This window comes from Calliopsis andreniformis, chromosome 1 (genome assembly GCF_051401765.1).
Source record: "Calliopsis andreniformis isolate RMS-2024a chromosome 1, iyCalAndr_principal, whole genome shotgun sequence".
Taxonomy (NCBI): Eukaryota; Metazoa; Arthropoda; class Insecta; order Hymenoptera; family Andrenidae; genus Calliopsis; species Calliopsis andreniformis.
Genome location: NC_135062.1, coordinates 6,606,065 through 6,628,568, shown reverse-complemented (window position 1 = coordinate 6,628,568; position 22,504 = coordinate 6,606,065). Strand labels below are relative to the sequence as shown.

The 22,504-nt window shown below is 37.8% G+C and overlaps 1 protein-coding gene and 1 long non-coding RNA gene across 2 annotated transcripts in view; one reads left to right on the top strand and one right to left on the bottom strand.

The window, feature by feature from the left end:
* Positions 1 to 22,196, bottom strand: part of Imp (IGF-II mRNA-binding protein) — a 120,146-nt gene extending 97,950 nt beyond the window's left edge. Inside the window, exon 1 of the mRNA XM_076376944.1 lies at positions 22,022 to 22,196. Coding sequence (XP_076233059.1) covers positions 22,022 to 22,196 — 175 coding nt within the window. The remainder of the gene's footprint in view (positions 1 to 22,021) is intronic.
* On the top strand, positions 167 to 16,004 carry LOC143178393 (uncharacterized). Its single transcript, XR_013001782.1, has 3 exons — positions 167 to 528; positions 617 to 769; positions 15,734 to 16,004. It is a non-coding gene; the product is annotated as an uncharacterized LOC143178393 (long non-coding RNA).
* Positions 22,197 to 22,504: the final 308 nt, after the last annotated feature.

Here is a 22,504-nt window from a genome sequence, read left to right as displayed (position 1 = left end):
GGAACATATTTGTGAATATCAATTTATCTACCGTTCCAAACGTCAAGTTTGGATGAATTAGAAGACCAAAATTAGCGGAGTAATCAATTTTCGCTGGAACTTGGAATGAATAATTGCGCGCGCATGCATCTTCAAATCGTGATCAGTGTTAGTGGAGGATGCGGTGGTAGCGGTAACATCTCGAGTCGGTTAAGAAAGAGGTTATAGAGTTTCGTTCGTATTGGAAAAAGTGAGGCTAGAAACGATGCACTACGACGTAAATCCATTTCAAATATTTCATTCGCTGCGGTACAGTGTATGGATACCCTTCGTGGGCGAAGGTCAGCTTAGAGATGTAAACAGAATCCAGCAAGTGATGCGATTCTGCAGGCGACACGCGCATTTCTCACTTTTCTCCTCGGTTCTGACAAGACGCACGTATTAGATTGCTTTTGTTCTTGTTCATCAGTTCGTATCGTGATTAAGCGACCCTTGAAACGTAACTTCGAATATAATTGGAAAACAATCGATCGAATTACGACACATTTGGTAAATGCTTGTGACTCGAAATATAAATAAAATGATAGTTATTATAATTGAATGTGTAAAGTTTCATTCTGAGATTTATGACCTATAGGTTTGAACAGTGTATGAGAATTTTTATCATGGCTGAAGGATGAGTGCACTGCAAGGAGCTAGAAATCAGTGAAACGACAGACTCATCGATATTATTAAAGGAGGTGTATTTCGAAGGGTGGATCTGACTGAATCTTTTCAGCATACGAATGAGGTATACATTGCTTTAATTGAAATTAGATCTGTGAGGGATTACGAATTTCTTTTAGTTTTTGTAATAACAACATCGATTTAATTTAAGAATTATACTTTTTACTCATTTTCTGGAATAATGACGTAACTACAAAATTATCATTTTTCTAAATATCTTCATAGTACGAGAACTGCGCTCTCTGTATAATTAACTGAAAAACCGGTTATTTTTTGAGTTACGTAATTATTTCAGCGAACAAGTAATATAGTATGGCCAGGTTCAACATGTCCACAGTCACCTGATCCGTACATGGATTAGGGTGTTTTTGGTTCGCCCGTACCTTGATCCATATACGAATTAAGTATTGAATAACGATGCCCACTGTTTTTTCCACTATTTTCTTTTTTTAATGATCTAGAGCAAATATAATATTATGCCGATAGAGTTATAATTTTAGGCAGGATAGGTTACGCAACATTTCGTGTTTAGTGTTACTGGTTTTAGATTCTCGGTTGCAATTATCTCAGCTGGCATGAATTTTTCCTAATGTTTAATAAATATTGCTAGGCTGTTTTTCTTCACTGATTTACCAATTTTCTGTTCTATTATATGAGATACTCTTGAATTCTTTGTTACTATTTCTGTCAACACTGTAAAATTGTTATTTTCTTCTCTGTTATTTAAGAGCAAAATCCAAATATTTCAAATTTAAAGATTTTGAATTTTAACATTAATATTAGAAATTTAAATATTACAGTTCGATTTTCTGTTACTAGAATTTCAAAGCATTTCAATACATTACTCAGTGTCTCGAAATCAAATACTTATAAAAGAATAGTGTAGTAATGTAATATAATTTAATTTTAAATTCGCAATTTTTTAGTATATAAAACTGAATTGACAGCATAAATTTTATTCATATTTCCTTTCTTTTCAATTTACATCTTGCTTCAAACAATGATAGGTCTCGTTTTGGTTTTTTCACTTCTTTATGCCTTTCCTTCAATTGAGTAAATTCTATTTTGTAAATTTCAAGTTAATAATATCTCCGTGGACAATAAAACAAGCTTGTCATTGTGTTGGAAAATGACATATTTAAAAAAGAATCAGCAACTCTATTTTATAAATACTTCTATGCACACAGATTCACAATAGTGAAAGAATCTTATTGTTTATAGACGTCATCAAATCTCAATCCATTTTAATGGTGCTATTCTAGTAGATAACTGTATTTCTATCCTGTTATAAAACAATGAGGTATATTTATTGTTATAAAAGGCTTTAGAACGTACTATGCAGACACGTAAATCTACTATTGCAAAAGTTATAGGATACGGAACTATAGAAACATGCCAAACGATAAAATTCCATGGCAGACAAAGGTTTCTTTGGCTTTGTACAAAGTCGTCTCATAAACAAGGGAATCTTGTACTCTTGTACACACGAATCAGCTACAGTCGTTTTACGATAGAAGTACGCAGGCAAGCTTTTAACAATGATTGACGACGGTCATTGATAACAATCATGGGGTGCTTCGTGTTTAGTGTACACGATGCCATACATTTTTCATTATACAGTATATTGAACCTGATTCAAAAAAGTTGAACGAACAGTAGAGAATTGTTCACGAATTTCTTAAATGCAGTAAAATATCTTTTTTTGCTAAATAATAATATATGTAGTATAATAATAACTGTTAGTCAAGTACACTTGATGAATCAAAAAAAAGAAACGAACTTTTTGTTTAGAACAGTATCATTAAGAAAAGATTATTTTACAATATTAATTTGTCATACTAAAAATACTTATAATTTAAAGACTGTTTAGAAATAGCTCTATTAATGTTATAAGTACAATATCTCTACTTTCTTTACTTTACTTAATGCATTTAAAAACTGAATGATGTTGCAATATGGTATTGTGTATACGAAACATTTATTTTTTATTTAACTAAGAGTTTTGAACTTTCAGTAATCTTTTTATATTTATTTATTTATATAAGTTTATTTTGAACATAACAGCTTATGGCTAAAACAGTTAATTAGACTTTATTTCTTTTTCTGATTCAGCGTTAAAGTCTGAATATAAAAAGAAATAATATTTTTAGTTAGCACAATTTTCTTTATTTGGTATAAAGATTATATGTATTTCTAAAGTTTTTCTAAATAATTATACTTGCTGAAATATTAATATCTCAGCTATTTCGTCACTTTCATTGTTCTACATCAGTCACTTACATCACATAAGCGGTTGCTATAACCAATTGTTTATCCATCTTTGTCGTTTCGAAATTCTAAGATAGCTTTAGCACCTTATAATAGAATTTTCATAATTAGAAAGAAATTTTAGTCAATTTCCAATTTAGCAAGTTTCTTCTGATTTCCTATCACTTAAGTTATTATTGTCAAGCCTCTCCAAATATAGCTTCAATTTAAACAGTGAACTAAAATAAAATTATCAAATTCACAAAAGTTCATTTATTAAGTATTAATAAATTACACTACACGAATGGTCTTAAATTTAGAAAGCTAACCTTTGAAACATTAGTAAGCGAATAAGTGGGCAAGCATATTTATACTTGAATGTATTTACCCGAACATGAACTATTTGAATAGAATCTATGTAGCATAGAGATTCATTGAGCATCTATTATCCAAATGATTCAGCTATGTGAACTATCTCATCCCTCAATATATTCACATAAATGGAGTTCTACTGTATTAGCTTGGGACTCCGAATGAATTAAAAAGCGCGTGCATACAATCATAAAGCAAAATAGAGTAGCGTCGTGCACGGTGTTTGTCGTCTAAGCACTTGAAGTTGAAAAAGAGCGTAAAAGAGAGGCTGAAGGAGATAAAAGGAGGAAGTAGCACCTAAATGGTTACTTATGTATGTAATGTAGTCCCATGTCGAGTCTCTCCCCTCGTACGCGGCCCATGTCTTTCTCTGTGTAGCAATAATATTCGAAAGTATTTCTATGCACGAGTACTCGAGCGAAATCGTAACAGGTTTCATGCGAAAGCCAATTCGCGACAAGATGAGATAGAAAAATGACTAAAGGCGGGGGGACAACGACACAGTGCTTGACGAGATTTTAATTTGCCTCTTACGTAACGTTACATTCGATGCGTACTTTTACACTCGATTTCACGTGTCTGGCATTTAGAAGGCGTATGAGAAGGAGTTTCAGTGCACATCTTCGAGAGAAATAATTTCACTTTCATATTGTAACGTCAATGATCCAAGCTTTATGAAAAATTAGTGTGGAGGTGTTTAATGTTGGGACCGTAGCCATCGTTTAATAATTCAATCAGCATATTTTTCATTGTCAATCATCTAGATGGTCGAATTTTTCATTTTTTTGGGGGGAAAAATAAAGCATTTCTTTTTACGTAGATACTCTGCTCTGATTTAAATTTATTTTTTAGAATTTGAAGTGTGAACTCTGCTCAAAATTTCAGTAAAAAATTGAATTCACGATTATATGGTTTCTAGACACCTACTAGATATTAATTCATAGATCTAAATATTCGTCTCCATTTTTTTCATACAAGTTTGAAAAGTATTTTACGCGTCATACGTAGAATATGATAATTATAGTATATGAGATTATAGAGACTAATGAACATTTTATTAAATTACAAACAAAAGCGAGAGGAAGCAAGAGGGTAATTGCAGGAAATAAAAAAGGGTGATTTATGTATAAAAACAACTATTGCGTTTACAGAATCTGGAAAGGAACATCTGAAACGGGATTCCCTATTTCCAAAAAATTGAGTTTGACTTATTCTTTTGCAAAAATAAATTCGATTTAAAGAAATGTTTCTTATAAATCGAATTTATAAGAATATTGTCTTAACGTACCAGATTTCACTATAATACAAGTCTACAATATGAAATGAAGATACCAAACTTTGAACATCAATATCTCAAAAACAGAAATATGTGCCTTGTGCCATATTGTCTTATAACCACAGATTTATCCCTCTTCTAAAATCTCGCGATGCACCTTAAATATTGCAATTTTCCAGTATCAATTACCACACAGCCAAACTGACAGACTTCGCTAACAACACCAAATAATCGTCGAACCGTGCGACAGCAAAGTGGACGTGAACGCTCGCTAAATCATCAGCAGAAAAACTTAAGCATCCCTTTCGGAAGCGGGACACCCGTTATATTCCTAAAATATACCGGCATCTTGCATGGGGCGCGCTGCTAAGAAATGCAGAAACAGCAGTTGCTATGCTAGGTGGTACTCCCTACGACCACATAGTCCCGCTTGCACACGGATACACATCTGAGACCCCCGTCCCTCTCGCTCTCTCGTTCTTTCTAAGCAGCAGTGAAATTCGTATCCAAGAGAGAGAGAGGAAGAGAGGAGGCAACATAGAGCCATACACGCGTCCTTACCTAGTCGCGCGCATACACAACAATTTCGGGGGTTCGTACACACGCATGACACACAATACAACGTGTTCTGGAGTGTTCGGAGGACGCATACACGCGCGCACGAGGGAGTAGAGAGAGCGAACTAGAAAAAAAGGAAGGAGAAAGAGAGCGGAACAGAGAGGAGGAAAGAAAGTGAGAGCGAGATAGGAGGTGATGAGAGTAGCGGTAATACGAGGGGTGTAACGGTGGTAGTATTAGAAGGGAACAGGAAAAGAGGGAGTGGAAACGAGATAGGGAAGGCAGCGCGCATGAGGGATGACAAAGTGAAAGAAAGACGTAGAGAGGGCGACAGGGATGGAGAGAGGCGATTGAAGTGAGCGAGATAGAGGGAGAGAAAGAGCGAGAGAAAGAGGGAAGCTGTTTGAGTTAAGCATTGCCGGGGTCTAGAGAAGCGGGTTTCAGGTCGAGTCAGTGTATGTGGGCAAGAGAGTAGGTTAGCAGGCTCTCCCGAGGGAGAGGGTACTACCAGATTGTCCTGTTGAACGAGCAGGATGGCAAGTGCCTTTATAGTGGGTCAGTACTAGCCGGCACCCGGCTAGCACGCCTTCAAGGTCTCCTTAGTGCTCCTACCTCCTCCCTCCCAGCCCCACTAACATCTTCCCTCCTTTTGCCTACAACGAGAACTGCCAGGTAGGTGAGGAGGCCCAACGAGCGAGAGCGAGCTTACGAGAGCTATCTGGAGGTCGTCGCGCAACCCACCTAATATATATTCATTCTTTCTCTTTCTCTTTCCTTCTCCGTCTCTTGCTCTTGCCCCCGCGACTACGTTCCCTTTTCCTTCGGTTTCTAACCTCTTCGTCCCTCTTTCGATGCTACGTTTTACCGGTTCCTAACTTAAATCTCGTCAATTTCTGCTCGACGGTGAGACCTCGAACGAACCCCACCGATCGCATTCGAATTGAGAGAATGTATTTTGCTCTTATCGGCAGTCTCACGTTTTGTTAATACCTGTAACGCTCTTGTTAATATGATTAATATTATAGAAAATACGTAGATATGCTGTTGTGAAACTTAGTCGTGTGATTAATGCTTGAAATGAAAATTATTCCAATTCCGAGGAAACTATTCGGGGAGTCTCTTAACCCTTAACTGGCATGCTGCCCAACTATGGAGAAAGGCAGTAACTGTAGAAAAATGTGAAATTGAGTTTTCTGTATTTCTGGATAAATTTGAACTGTTGCGTCTTGTTTTACTGCCAAGTAGCAGTAAAATATTTTTAGTAGATACCGCTTTTCTCCATAATTAAGCAATATAGTGCTACCTAACTTTGAATAATTATTGTATGAAGTATCAGTGAATTATTTGTAGATAATCAGCTAAAAGGCTGTGAATTTTCTGTTGGCTATTAATAATCATTTTTGATGATGGAATGCCAGTAATTTTACGATATTATGTTATAATACTAGCATTATAACAGTTAAGAGTTAATCCAAAATATTTATAACTCATTTTGTTGAATTGATTTGTTGCCTTTTGTATTATATAAGATTACATGTATGCAGTAATGTAGGTTATTCCATAAATAATATTGTTTATTATTCTACATTTTGCCAGAAAATGGTAGAAATCTTTTAAAGAAAGTATTCCAAAATTATTCGAATGATGAAAAAGGACTGTGTAAAATAGTAAGCAGCAGACAATTAAATGTAAGTGCAAAATTAATTTTTCGAAAATAGGACAAATTAATAGATAAATGAAAAACTGTTGTCAAAATATAAAAAAGATATAGATTTTTCACAATTATCATAAACAAATCTTTGCAGTAGTTATGAGATAATTTGATACTTTTTACTAAGTGTAAGAAAAATAAAAATTGTAGTAAATTAAAATCGAACAGAATATCGTGCGATATTAGATTTTACTTATCGTATTAATATCACTGATCTATTTTTAAAGATATTCTGTTCCCAAACAACATAGACAAGAATATAATTCCATTTTGTTAAACTGCGATATTTCTGTCATTGTACAACCTTTCAAAATTTCTGGCCATCATACAAAGGGTTGTTCAACCAACCCCGATAAGAAACCATGAAAGGGCACCTCCATTTCAAGGAATACGAAGGACTATGCGAAAAGAACTATATTTATGTCTCGATCAAGCGTGTGTCAGTTATATGACGCACGACATTAGTAAAACTGGTACCTTCACGAAATCTGATGGCTTCATCGACATCGGTGTCGCAGGCTATTATTCGATCCTTTAATGTGCTGAGTTTTATATTTCAGTGTCCTACTAGGTTTACACGCCTGCTATCGCCATTCACTACTCGAACTACGCAACATTCTTTACCGAATCTAGAGGCGAAGCCTAAGCAAGCCAAAATTTCAAATTTCCCGGGCGAATCTGTTGGCTGTGTGGACAGGGTTATTGTGAATTGGTTACGCGCACGCGAAACCCCGAAATGTAATGGTAATATGCTAGAAACATTGTTACAACAATAAGACAAGGTATACAGGATGACATAACAGCGAAGAGTTTCTTGCGCTGGCGTGTGAGGGATGGAGAGGGAAATAGAGGGAGAAGGGAGGTAGATATAGGTAGAGGGAGAGACAGAGCGAGCGAGCGAGAAAGAGAGAGGAGAGCACCGGCTCCACGGGGAAGTAATAAAATATTTGGGTAGCGCTGAGCGGGAATGGGAATGGGAATGGGAATGAGAACAGGTTCCTGTTGCGCATTCCAGGCCGATGCTGAATACCGATGCCTTGGACACGGCGGTTGGCACGGCTAGGTACATAAATTACTATTGAGTTACAACTCGCTAGTTCAGTCCCACGGAAATCCTTTGCACTCGTTGAGTCACGGGTCAAAATTGCGCGAATCTGACAGCCAATTTATATGTAAGGTCTCCTAACGAACCGTTGATACTCGATTGCGAAATCCTGAATAACCGTCCCCTTTAGCAATTGGCGAATGCTCGATGAAACCTGCTGATCGATTGACGATAGCGTTTGGACTTTCGGTATAGGTTCGTGTGGTTCCCCGACAAACGTTGCGATTATTTCTTGGCCTCTTTTTCTTAACAAAAAATTTGAAGCTGAAGAAACGTGGGGATAATATTTTTCTATCAGTTCTGCATCATTATAGTGTTTCTAAAGTATACAGGGTGATGAGTACAACTAGAAATTATTAGAGGGTACTTAGTTAAACTGATCACCCTGTAGGTTTTACCTACTTTTTGTCTCTGCTTGATAAAACTCGTGGAAAGAGAAAAGATATGCAATAGGTAAATGTGACTGTATGTAATACGAGCACTTAATTTTTCATGTTCTTTACATGATTTGATCTGAGCAAATCTACATGACCAGAAATAAGAAATTTCATTTCATGTTCAATTGGTGATTATGAAATTGTCATACTAATTACTCGGTGGTTCGTATCGTCTTCAATAATATTAATGCTGCTACGAATTTGTAAATATTAGGGTTTATTTATGTTGACAGCCATGACAGTGGTTGCTAAGACAGCATCCTTCCAAGAAACTAGGCGCATATAAACTTATATTGTGAGAAGACTTAATTGTCAGTTTAAACTCACTCATTAGTAGGTTTTGATATTTACAATTTTTTACACGTTATATTTCAGTAGATCTACAATTACTGCTATTTTCTCATGTCTTTTCCATGAGTTTTAACAGTCAATCTTGCTATCACAAATACTGGACACTTACGTGTACAATTAATATTACTCAAAAAAGATTATGATGATTTAACGTAATTTAAAAATTCTCCCTATCTTCATGTCCTAATTAAAAAAAAAACGGGAAGTACGTGCCAAATATATAAGCAATCTTCTTCTTCCTATCGAAGAGTTTAAATATCATAAATATTCGTTAAAGCCAATAAGATTTGAATGAAAAATAAATTAAAAAATGTATTATGTTCCAACATCTCCAAACAGGATAAATTTCACATAAACTATGGTAAACGAATTTTGCGGGTTATGTGACGCAAATACGGATGAACAAGCGTGTATGCAAGACGCGGAATGAATGTGCTGATTGGATGAGTTTCGAATACGTGAGATCGGAACGAAGATAACGAAGCGTGCAAATTTAATATGAATCTGAAGAACGAACGAATAAGCAAATAGATCAGAAATCTTAATAAAGAATAGGTACACCGTTTTTTGGTTCATAAAATATTCTCTCTAAACTGCCACAGTCCGATAGTTTGATTCATATCTAAGATGCACCATAGTCCTTTCCACATATGTAACTAGAATCTTCGTTAAGGAACGAGACGGAGGAGCATGCCATAAAAATGCACGTAGTGAGAGAGGGGTGGAGGGTGGAGGCACGTGTTCTTTCTCCGTGCGAGTGTGTCACGTCTGACGGAGATACAAGGGAGCGTCGGTTAATTGAACAGGCGACATATCTCTTTCTAATTGAGCGTAATTAAGCGCGATACATACGTCCGCCAATGTTAATCTCAATTTCACATCAGAAGAGCAAGGAGAAACGGTCAAAACTTTATCTTCCCGTGAACGGAGGGAAATTTATATCGCGCCGCTCGCTAATAGCACGATGGATGCGTTTCTTTCAGCGAATGAAGATTAATATCGCTCGGCCGACGCGCACTGGCTTCCTTCCTACCTCGGTGAACCTTATTTATGGTCATGAATGAGAGGCCGATAAAGAATTTCGGGAATCGTTCGACGCGGTCGCACGTGGCCCTCGAAATACCGCGAGGATATCGATACTGGGCCCTGACACGGCGCGGGTAAAATAAAATTGGAGCAGTTAGTCGGCCGGAGCCACGCTTCTTTTCGGCCCGGGCAAAGAGTGAAGCAAAAATCGCCTCGAAGTCGGTTGGCCTTGTGGCATACTTCCCTTTCTCTCTCTATCCTTCTTGTCCTCTGTTCCACCCTCTGCTTCCGTCCTCCTCCTATCGTCTCGCTCTCTCTCTCTCTCTCTCTCTCTCTCTCTCTCTCTCACTCTCTCTTTCCCTTCCTCTCTCAGGCCCACTCTCTCGCCTGGTCGGTCTCTCCTTCCTTGCTCCTTCCGCGCGCCCTTGTAGCCCGCGCTCTCAGCGTGAGAGCGGCCACACAAAGAGAGCACGAAAAGCACAATGGATTACTTAGACGGGTAGGTTAGTTTGCCGAATGAAGCGAATGGGCCCACGCACGTTAAGATAGGTCCTGACTGAGAATCCACAGAAAGCGCGCCAAACGCTAAATCTTGCCATCGACGATGCGTTTTCCGTGTACGACTTTATCGGGTTACGGGCAAAAGTAGTTACGCGTATTATCTTCGCTTCATTTTTTGGGGCGCGGAAGTATTATCAGTAGAGTACTCGAAATTGAAAGCAGGAACTTTTTGAAGACTTCAACGACAAAACACAGTCCGAAAAAATTAGTTTTTGAGGAAACAATTAGGAAATATATACGACAAAACAGGAAAATTTTCTGAGAAAATGTTTCTCAGAATGCTTAAGTGTCTTTGGAAACAAGCTTCTAAATTTCGTTTCAGACTATACTGAATTATATGGACCTATGAATTTTTAAATTTAAATCATCTTTTTAATGCCAGACCAGAAATAAAAGAATGTGAAATAAATCGAACGACTATCGTCAAATACATATATCGACATCGAACGTGCATCATCCTCAAAATTTATTGAAATGAGCACGAACCTCGAGTAATCGATTCTCATTGGAATTTATTGCGTCCAGCGGCGAGCAACGATAAGTCATTGGAGGAACTCGTTAAGTCGATCATTTTCGGCGCCCCTAAAGTATTTCCTCGAAAATTCGTATCGTCCGCGGCGAAGTGGCCTTTTCTGTATCGTTCCATTTCGACGCACCGATAACGATTCACGTGAGGAAGAAAAAATTGCCGTTTATCTGTCGCGGCTTATTAATCAGCTTTTATTTCGCCATTGGTCTGCGTCGAAAAGAAACAATTGCCTGATGAATCTCGATTAAGTTGCAAGGGATGCAATTTCGTTCAAGCGGAGAGAGAGGGGAGACAATGCATAGTAAATGAATTGCAAAAATCTCTTCCTGGGCGTGCATACGCTTTCACGGGCAAAAAGAGCGCTGCAGTTGTGCGATGTTGTGGCTGAGGAAATTTGTGGGTTGAATTGATATCTACGTTGATGCACTGATTTCATGATATCATATCGGAGTTCGGTTGTTGACCAAGTTTCAGTCGACTCTACTATGGTTTTCAGCTTTTTTTGATACCTAATCGTGTTTCTATTTAGTTGTCTAGAGATTTTTATTAGAGTCTTTAATTAACAAGTCTATTTATAATATATACTTTGTTTTATATAAGTCAGCCAAATAACTTAGTTCTGTCTACTTTACTGATAAAAAATGATTTTTCATTTTTAGTGGAAAATTTCGATTTCAATTCATTACAATTTCTTGTAATACTAGAATTATCAGAGAAGCCAAAATGACTTGTACAATTAAAATGAAATAAAGAAAAACACTGGTTGAATTCCAAATTTTTTCGAAAATCTATTATACTAATACTTGGTAGACTTAGCTTGATCAATTCTCTCTATTTATAAAGAAAATTCAAAGAAGTTGTTACTAATATCCATCTCTTTTTTATTTTGACACCACGTTCAAATTATATTATCTGAATTTAAATTAAGTACTAGTGATAATCATTAAGTTTTTCAATAACGCTATAGCAGCGTTAAGATTTGCAATGGTCAATGAAAACGAGACTATTTTTTGCATCATACAGTGAGGGTCGTGGGACTCTAAAGAACAGAGAGATTACACTTTAGCAATTGACCTTTGCAGAAGCGCAATTCCACGGTTACAGAATTGCACAAGTTATCGCGCGGGATGTTCAGGTTGCTTGCAGTCGATTAGTTATTTATGCGTGTGTGAAAAATCACGAACATGCGTCAAGCTTTTCGTTCGTCCTTCGTGGTGTATGTTAGTGAAATTGGTTGACGAGACGCACGAACCCTGATAATGCCTTTTATCGAACACCGTACAAAGTTCAGAGTTTCACGTTTCTACAAAGTGGCTAGGGTATTTCATGGATCCCTGTGTAGAATAAAAGAAGCACGCATACCATTGCGTGCCCTATCTTTTGGCGCCATTATCTGAGCGTACAGTCTAGTCGATTTTTCGAGGATGCGTGCATCGCGTTGCTCCGTATTGTATCATCACCGACTATGCTCTATCGAGATACTGGTATCGAGATCCGTGGCGTTATTCAATGCCCGTCGATCGTTAAACAGAATGGTAGATTGATAAGAATAGAAGACACCTTTTTGAACAAAAGACAAATTTAAAAATCGTTTCAAATTTTGGAAGAAGATAAAATTAAAGACGCAAAACTTTTCGAAGTTTTTCAGAATTAGGTTTCAGTGGAATTAGTTCTTAACGATGTGCAAACATTAATTAAAATTATCTTTCAATCGAACATTTTTCTAATACAAAATGTTAAAGGGTATTTTGTATTTTAATGTCACTGGTTTGCATCGTATACCAAGAGGAATTAATTTGTTTATAATAGTTGACAAACACTGATTTTTAAATATGCACAACCTGCCACTGTTAAGAAATAACCCAATTAACAGGTTGAAATCCTCAGCGTCTTTGATTTACGATGCTGTTTAACACTGACTGCTGTGTCACTCGTAAACGGGTGATGACCTCACAGAAACACGAAAGGAGCATGCTAAAATGAATAAAGCTGCATGAGATCGATATGGGAAAGCTTCTAAAAAATTATTGGGAAATAATTTCAACAAACCTGAGACTATTTGGATTAAAATATTCTTGTGAGCAGTAATTATTACCTTTTGCTAATTTAATTGAATATTGTGTCAGAGGTATTGTGATATGCATTTTAAAACCCAAGAATAATGTTAGAGATGAATTGAGAGCACAGTAATGATTAAAAAGGTTCGCGTGGACATGAGTTCTATGTGATTTTGTTCTAAATTACAGGCAAATCTGTTTTTTAATGGTTCCTCTTAAACACTTTGCTGGAATAACATGATCATAGAATTTTATTTTGTGCAACAAAAGTCAGAATATCCACCTTAAATAAAATTGAAAGTGATTAAATGTCTTCTCTGTGGTGACACGTGAATTAAGAAATATCGACAGCAAACTACAGGAAAAAATAATTAAAAATAGAAAAAAGCGTGGCAATTCTTTTTCATTATTTTTATATTCCCAATGCAGCTCTGAATTATACTGGCACGCTTGAAAATACACTGTATAATATGAAGAAATCGTCTGTGCCGATTTTCCTTGAGCAATGCTTTCGATGCGAGCCGTTGGATTCGGCCATAGTTTCAAGGGGCAAAAAAGAAACGCGCAAATGGAAAGAAGAAAAGAAGAGGCACAGGAAACACAGCGCGCAGAGTCCAGAAAGAGTCCACGGGGCTCCGTTCGTTTGTAGATTAAATCACTCGGTCACTTTTCTTTCGAGGAGCCGACCGGGACACAAAGGACGGCGTTTCTTGGAACAGACTCGGTCCGAGACTTGAGAATTAAAATAATATCCGTTCGTTCGGAGATTAATGACGCCATGCCGATGCAATTTTTCTACGATGAGCTGCCGCGCCCTTCTAATACTCGTTGTTTCGATGTTTCTGCTGCTATCTTTTCAGACTTGCCACGTATCGCGTAACGAAGTCTTGCTTTCTATCGATTTACACGTTCATTCGTACGTTTTGCCCTTGCACAAGGTGTACCGAGATCTGTTGCCAAAATCGTGTTTTAGCGTTTTAGTGTTTTAGTCTTACAAATGCATTCACTTTATGTAGGTACAAATTTACAGAAATGGGTCCATGTCGTAATCCTCCGATGCTAAATTTTCGATATTCATGTTTATGTTGTCAACAATTTTATATCTATATTATATTTTGTAAAATTAACACTGTTGAGAATGAATTTACTAAAAACTTTCATATTAAGTATTCAATTTATTATGTATTTGAATGCTTGAACCTAAAAAAGAAACATCCCTAAAGGGATTGAATACCTAAAGTGTTAGGTATTTTAAACTAAGAACTAATTGTAAGAAGTACCTGAATTATCCTGTACTTTTGAAATGCTGATTAGAATCCTAATTTGTTAAAAAAAAAATTGTTAAGCTTGATCTAACTGGAAGTGTAAGGATTTCTCTAAAACGTTTCTCTATTCTTAAAACACCATGTAAAGTAGAACTGACTCTGTTACGTGTCTTCAGTAAATAACACTTCAATTACAATTACTACACCCTACACAATTTTTACTGCGGTACCTAGTCAGGCTTTTATATGACACCCATAAAAATGTTTACCAACAAAAATAACACAGTGTTCTCCCTCTCTTTCTCTCTCTGTCCATAACTGTAAGAAGGTGGACACGCACTTGTATTGTCAGTGTCGCACAGGTCACGAACGGCGAGATTGGTCTCAATTTGAGATGGGGAAAAAAAGAAGAGAATCAGTTTCGCGAAATCACATTGACGAAATGCGAAATCACCGAGAGCCCCGTTTAGTATACGACAGAGGCAGGTGCGAACGAACTGTTCGTGTTTCTCGTTGCTCTCTTTCTTTCTCTTTCCCTCTCTCTCTTTACCAATATATCTCTCTCGATCTCTCGACCACACGAGATGCTCCTTTCCGTCTGTCCTTCTCGCTTATCCTTCGATGGATACGTCGTTGTCCGGTTCATTGACACCTGTCGAAAGATTCGAGTTTCTCTCTTCATACCTGACAATTACGCGCACGTGGGGCCAAAGCAGATTTGCCTGCCGCCGCAACTGGCGGCCGTCACTCGTCCCTCTCTTGTTTTTTTCCTCTACGTTATAAAAATTTCGAGTGAGCCAAGAGGGAACCGAGGTAAGATGAAAATACACCCAGCTTGGTAATTTATTGAACGCCACACGCGCTTTCTGAGATCTTCGGGATTCGTTCCTAAAATCTTTCCATCGAAATTGATCCTCTCTTAATTAATAGAGTCTCGTCTATCGGCTGTAGTTCAACATCGTGGTAATTGGAATCAACGGGACAATTCTACTCGATTTTCTGCTTCGACCTTTTAAGAAATCGTAGCGACACTATGGCAATACAGTATTTACACGATATAAACATGGATCTTGGTACAAACAACTGGCCTGTAGACTAGAATATAGTATTTTCTCAATATAGTCTCATCACTCACTGACGAATTTATTAGCAAAATTTCAAACTAGAGAATATTTTAACTTATTTCTGTCTTATAAAAACTGAAAGTAATAAAAACTAAAGGTAATTCCAAGAAATAACTGTGATAGCTACGAGCGTATGCGGTGTTCCTTCGCTATAGACTCGTTATCCTCCCCTTTGCAATTTTCTAAAATCACTTTCTATATGTGACGATCGCCTCGCTTCTGTCTTGGTTTTTAAATATCTCTAAAGCTACAGTGAATATCGTAACGATCTTTTAGCGAAGGAGTACTGTAGACGTTAATATTAAAAATAGAAATTTTATTGGCGGGTCTAGAGGCTGGTATAGTATATAGAAAAACTTCGTTTCCGATAACGATAGAGCGCGATAAAGAGAACGCACCTACTTTTCAGTGGGAAAAATACGACGAGGAAAGTGTCGGGCGTCGGGCGCAATTCGAAGCGAGAGATAGGGAAGCAGCGTGATACGGAGCCGCCTTGTTCGATCGAAATTCAACGACGGTAAACGCTGGTAAAGTCAATGGCCGAGTATCTAAAACAAACACGTGGCTACAAAGGTTCCTCCAGTGAAGAGGAGCCGCAAAAGACGAAGACAATTATGTATGTAGAATAAACGGAGAAAAAAGTCAGCCGTGTGGGAGGCCTATGGAGGAAATACAGAATCCCCGACGAAGTCAATATAGAAACACTCGAAATAGAAGCGGCTAATTCTATCGACTTTTTATCTGGTTTCCTCAAATTTTTATGACCATTGAAATTTTTTTGAAACGACTGTAGAGGAGAGGGTGGTAATATGGAATCCATGTTTGCTTTTTAACGAGCTTTCACGAATCAATGCATTAAATGATTTAAATTTGGCTTGAATTTAATCTTCGTACAGTCCTCTCTTATATTTAAGAACGTTATACAGAAAAGAAAAGTTTTACTTAAGAAATTTTAACTTTATTTCATAAAGAGTACTTTTCCTCTCAAGAGTTTTCGTACGAGTAATATGAAATTCTAGTTTCTTTGAATGGAAGACGTGAACATATTGATGTATCATTTACCATTCTTTGCAATACGGTTTTGAGTACAGAAAACGATTTGACTGCTTTGTTTAGAGCCATTTTCTTTGCTTTTATGCAAGGGTTCTGATCGTATAATTTGTATTTCATAATCTTTTACGTTTTATTAAAAGTAATAGGATGCTTTAACACATGTTTATTCTCATATCATTTTTTTCTTTCTACTACAGACATTAGTAGTGTAATACTTATTTTATTGGGAGGTTCCATTTTACCATCTTCTCCTTTATCTATGTCCAAAACGTTTAGAGAATTATGTTATCGCTTTTTTGATAAAGGGAAAATTGAATATGCACGATACCCTGAAGTCTGAACTATGCACCTCATTTTAGTAAAAAATATTAGAAGAATTGTGTCTCTACATATATTTCTATAAAATTCAATATTAAAACATATTAAAAATGCAGAATAATTCGATGGACGAGTGTAATTTTCTTATAGAGATAAATGTTATAATTCATTCACTCAACAGTGTCGCTTGTGTTCGAATCTCACAATAGCTTTTTCGCTTCTGGTCTCGAAGAGCGTGTATTCGGTTAATGAAAGCGGATGGCTAGACGAAAAAGAAGACGAGGAAAGGGACACCGCCGCACTCTCTTTTCGCCGCTCTAAAGATAGCACTTCCTTCCTCCTTGCAGGCGTGCAAGCACTTTTTGCGGTTGAACCGTACATTCGTATCGGCGTTGAAATGTGTTCTTTTCAGTCTGACGCCCGTTTAACCAAATCTCATTTTATACAAAATAAACTGATCTATATCACATTATATAGCAAGAAATAGGAAAACTAACAAAACAAAAACTTGTTCGATAATCCACCTACAATATCCGAAATAAATTTCTTCTAAATATACTGTAATTATTATTTCAGTTTCTTTAAGCAACAAATATCAAAATGGGTTAAAATTTCATATTCTATAGCTGTTAGTAGAGACAGATATTGTTGGAAACCTAGCATTTCTCATCTTGGTAATTCATGTGGCAACCTTGCTTTTCCTTCCAAGCACAACCATGGAAAACCCCATAAAGGCATTCAAGAGGCCTACAGGGTTTCCACCACTACCTACCCTCTCAAGAGGCCCAATGCTTGCCTTCGGTGGAGAAAATAGATTTTGGTCGACTGTTAAACTGTATGCACTGTTATAATAAAGCAGTCTGTAGTTAACATACAAATTAATTATTCCTGGGGATCCAACAATATCTATACTATCCAACACAAAATTGGACCTATATACATAGATATAGCATATAATAAGCTTGTCACTCAGATAATTGGGCTTTTGTAATTATCTAGACGCCAGAATACGATACACGCACACAATTTAATAGGCTCGAAAAATTTTCTAAATTTCACACACGTGCTTGTCTGCTACACACAATTAGATATTGCACGTAGATCGATAACGCGAGATTTCGAAACGGATAACAACAGCAGTAACATTCGACACACGATCTAGAGGAATTTTCGCTTATCATAATGAGATCGGACGTGTTAACACAGGATTACTTTCCTTTAATTTCGATCGATATGTTATTATCAAGGCCTGAGGCTGACGATGCTCGGGGCGAAACCGAATCGTAAAATTCCATCGGTGTCGTCGGTTACCGGTGCACACTGTTAACAGGTAACTTTTTTCGAAGGCAGGTGGCTCCGAGCAGGCACGCGACAAATCAAGCCCGCCGAACCGTGGACAACTGCGAAACTGCGATTAAAAGTACATATATACTCCTATCCTCTCTCTGTCGTCCTGATCAACATTCAATAGAATCGTAACAATAAAGTGGGGGACAAGAAATATAGGACAACGTTGTACTTTTCTCGTGGAAACATATCTATTCAAGTTCAATGTTCAATACAGAAATAACTATCTAAAAAAATTAGTTAATCCATTTTTTGAAAATATCCTCATTTTGATAAAATAAACTCCTTTGCGGGACAGAATTTTAATACTAACACTATCGCTACTCGAGAAAATATTGTATTAGAATAGGTATATGTAGCATTTATTATGAATAATTTGTAGCGTTCCTTGAAGTAAAAGATTATTCCAGTAATTTACTAATTTATAAATACCGTTTTTAAAATAAAATCCACGTTTAGAAATAAATATAACAAAACGATGAAGTTTTGGAATGACCTAATCAAATTTTGAATACACTATAGGGTTTTCCCGCCAAAAGATGACCCATTTATCACACCAATGAATTTTATTTTTCCCTGTGCTAATATAATGTTTTTATTATCCTAATGGTGCCAAGGTGTTATGTTCTCCTCTAATATTCGTCTCTAAGGATCTATCTTTAGGGTACGTTGTTAAGACCAAAGTTGGCGCGCGATAGTCTTGTAATCGGTGCAAAATGGGAGCATTATTCCTTGGTGAATTAGCAACGATGGCGATAGTCCCGTGTAGTCTAACCGCGACTAGCCTTAACTTAGTTGGTCTAAAACGTAACGCAACCCACCAAACTAGTTCTGTACTCGACGGTAACGTTCTCTGCGCACGGCATTGTATCCAACGATCAGCCCCGCATACATATGTACCCCTGCTGCAGGAGCAACGACTGAGCCTTCTGTATTGCTAACGAAATAGAGGGAGAAACTATTCCCTATGAATCGTTCCAATGTTCGTGCCGCGCCTCTTTCTTGCAACCCAGCTTCTAAGCAGACCGACTGTTCTCCCGGTATTCTTTGCTACATTTCGCGCGCATAGCATCTAAGCCATTCTAAGCTGTATGAAACATTCGAACGTTCGCATTCTACCACTGCCTAGGAGCAGTGTTCCCCAAAATAATTTGAAATTCATATTTTTCTAAGTCCATCAATAGAGAGCTAGCACACTGATATTTTAAATTTATATTTTTAAAACACTGAATGTGTATTATATGTGTCTCTTTTTATGATAATGGAAGCTATTTAACGTAGCTTCAGGAAGCAACAATTCATTCTTTAACTCGTTTATCGACTATGGTGTATGTGCCATGATGATAATTCTAATGTGTGGAAGTAACTATTTCTAGAAAAGTTATATTTGAGAAAAATTGTATTGTTTTTATAGTAGGGAAATTAATGTTAAGTATCGATTGGAATTTTTCTCGCGAAGCACTGTCGGAATTTGTTTTGTGGTTGCTCGACTTCTCACGAATCGCTTTGTAATTACTTACGCAAATAATTTTGTTGGTTGGTGTCAGGAAAGTCATTTAATCGCATTTTCAAGAAGTCAAGTGTAGTAAACTAAAAGCGTAGAATAAACTTTCGTCGTAAACGTTAATGTCTCGAGATATAAATAAATGGTACACTTCCTCGTGACTTAAAAAAGATTCAAAGAAATTACTTGATAAAAAGGTAAACAAATGTGTACGATAATTTATTATTAATGTTTCAGCAAAGAGCACCTTAAAAGTATTCAGCTCTCACGATAAGAAATTATTGAATCTCGTTTCTTCCATTCATAAGAATGTCAAATATTTGCTACATTATTTTAAATCTCGTTATCTAGAGTTGCATATAATCACGTGAAATTTGAAATATTCCAAGAACCATATCCATTTACCTTATTTTATATCTGTGACTTATTCTTGCATAAAAAATTGTTCCCTGCCCTGTTATGCTACACATGTACCCTTCTTTTGTAGTTTGAACCTCGATTCCTTCTCAGCGTTAGTAGCCTCTTCAAAAATCATTTAAACCGGCGATTATCGAAAGATCTGATTAGAAGTAAATGGCTACGAGGTAGTTTACTAACGAGTACGCGCATGCCACTTACAAAGTCGTCAACGAAATTTACGATCCGAATTTACCCAATTAGTATGGTCGTCGTATCTGACGAGTGTGACGAACCGATTTCAACGGGCCCGCCGAGAGATGAAGTCGGCGGTATTTCACCGATGTAAATTTTAACCTCCTCACAGTTTCAGTGGGGAACCATACGTCACGCGCACAGACGCGACCTTGACCACGTTTTTTTGGGTGGGAGAAGCGACGACGTGCGAGCCCCGTGAGTAATCTCTAGTCAAGTATCGATCTAACTTCCCAGGACGAACGCGAAATCGAGTACGGAGGGTCAGGATCATTGCAGTTTAATTTTCTTTCGGTTCACGAGAATTTCTAATCTCACTTTAACTTTATAATTATTCTCTAAACTTTCCCTACCAAATCTAATCATGAATTTTAGGAAAACAGTAGCTGCTTTGACTAATGCAGTCCTGTGGAACTTTAATTGATCACCAGCTGCTGCCCTACTATGTGACTGACGAACAAAACGCGGTTCATCTACGAAATTCGTTCTACGCATCAATAATCAATAGCTGCGAAGTAGAGATTTGAATGACTTCGATAACTGAATTCTAATTAATGTTCAATCGTTATCAACTGCTATCTACTAAAGTACTTTCCCATCGTTTTTCTTTTGAATAATCGAATTACTATCGGCGACTATAGTGGACTATGTAATCGTAGCGATCGTCGACAGCATGTTGGCAGACGCGAACGATTATCAGGGACTTATCTCAAAGGCGAAACCGACACGCGTGACCTTGCCGGTATAACTGGCTCCGCCATCTTGCCGATGCGTGCGTCTCTCTCACCACGTGGATAAGTTTTCCACACGACACATCCCGTAGAATAGCCGGTCTCCCGACGTGATGTAAATTTGTTGGAAAGCTAACATTTGCTTAAACAAACGACTCGCTCCACAGTCTACAATAAAGTTAACTTCGAAATTGAATAGTTCAAAAGTATTATCTAGCATTACGCGATATAATTATATATTATCACAGAAAGTAGCCGATGAAAATTGAGATTTGTTTCCTGGAGGTCGCGCTCAGTGGCTCTCAAACTGACATAACGCGCAGTGGTTGTCTCTTCGAAATGAAATCGTTTATGAACGTTCCCTTCGAGAAAAGAGAAAATCGGACAATCAACGACGCGATAGTCCGTTCGTCGAGAAATTGACGAGCACAATCGACGATCGGTTCGTTGCATAACAGCGTGACGTGAATCGTCTGTCTTTATAGGTTATCGTCAAAATATAAATATATACAACAGGATAGGACATTATATACACAGGAATATGGCAGGGTGATGAATAAAAATATGTACAATGAATGGTGCAAAGCGTATATACAAGCGTGCAAATGCATATATATTTCTACTAAACATATCTTACAAACTAATTAAAAAGCGTATGAAAGCACCTTAAAATCCGAACGCAAGAGAATCAAAGCTTGTCGCAAATCTTAATATACAGAATCTCGTGGTAACAAGTTGTTTCTCAAAGCGTAAGGATCGCAAAAGCCGTACCTAAGGTACGAAACGCGCGAAAGCGGTAAAAGCGTGGTTCGATAGATTAAGCAATCAAGTCCTCTGGGTCCGTGTATGTCCCTTCGGTGGTTCTCCTCGGACGTTCAGTGATCGAACGGAGCAGCGAAACCTGTGGGTGGCAGCAACAAGCAGCAGTATAAAACGTAGCGTATAATACACTAGCATAGTAAAAGCAGGTCTGAAGATACCCGTATCAGCGGCACAGCTGATAAGGAAAGACGCTTAGAGTGTAGGATAGCTTGGCGAAGCGAACTATGTATATGTACATGTAACTGGATTTATCTGTTGATTCTGGACTCACCGTTAAGTTTGTCGATCGCACGATCCGCCACTGACTGATCGGTACAGTCGACGAACGCGTAACCGCCCCGCTTCACCAGGATCGTCGTGCACGACAAATTGTGATCCTGGAAGAGCTGCCTGAGAGCACTCTCGTTACAATCCGACGGCAGGTTGCCCACGTAGAGCTTGGACATGGTGGTTGGCTCGCTCTTGGATGCTATGGTGGCGGCTTTCCCGAGATATGTCTCGGTCCACGTGGCTGGGGAAACTGGCGATTCGATGGCACGCGGCGAAGAACCGTTGGGATCGCTGGCGATGACGAGGTGGTCCACCACGCACCAACGAGGATGTCACGAGAGACGCGAAAACGGAAGACGACCGAATGTTTCGCACCAAGGGACGGGGGGGAGGGGACTCACCGACAAGGGACCGTAGACGAGAACTCTCGAGGACGAAGAACACGAGCACCACGCGTCTCGACGCGAACAGGAGGATCGCAGGG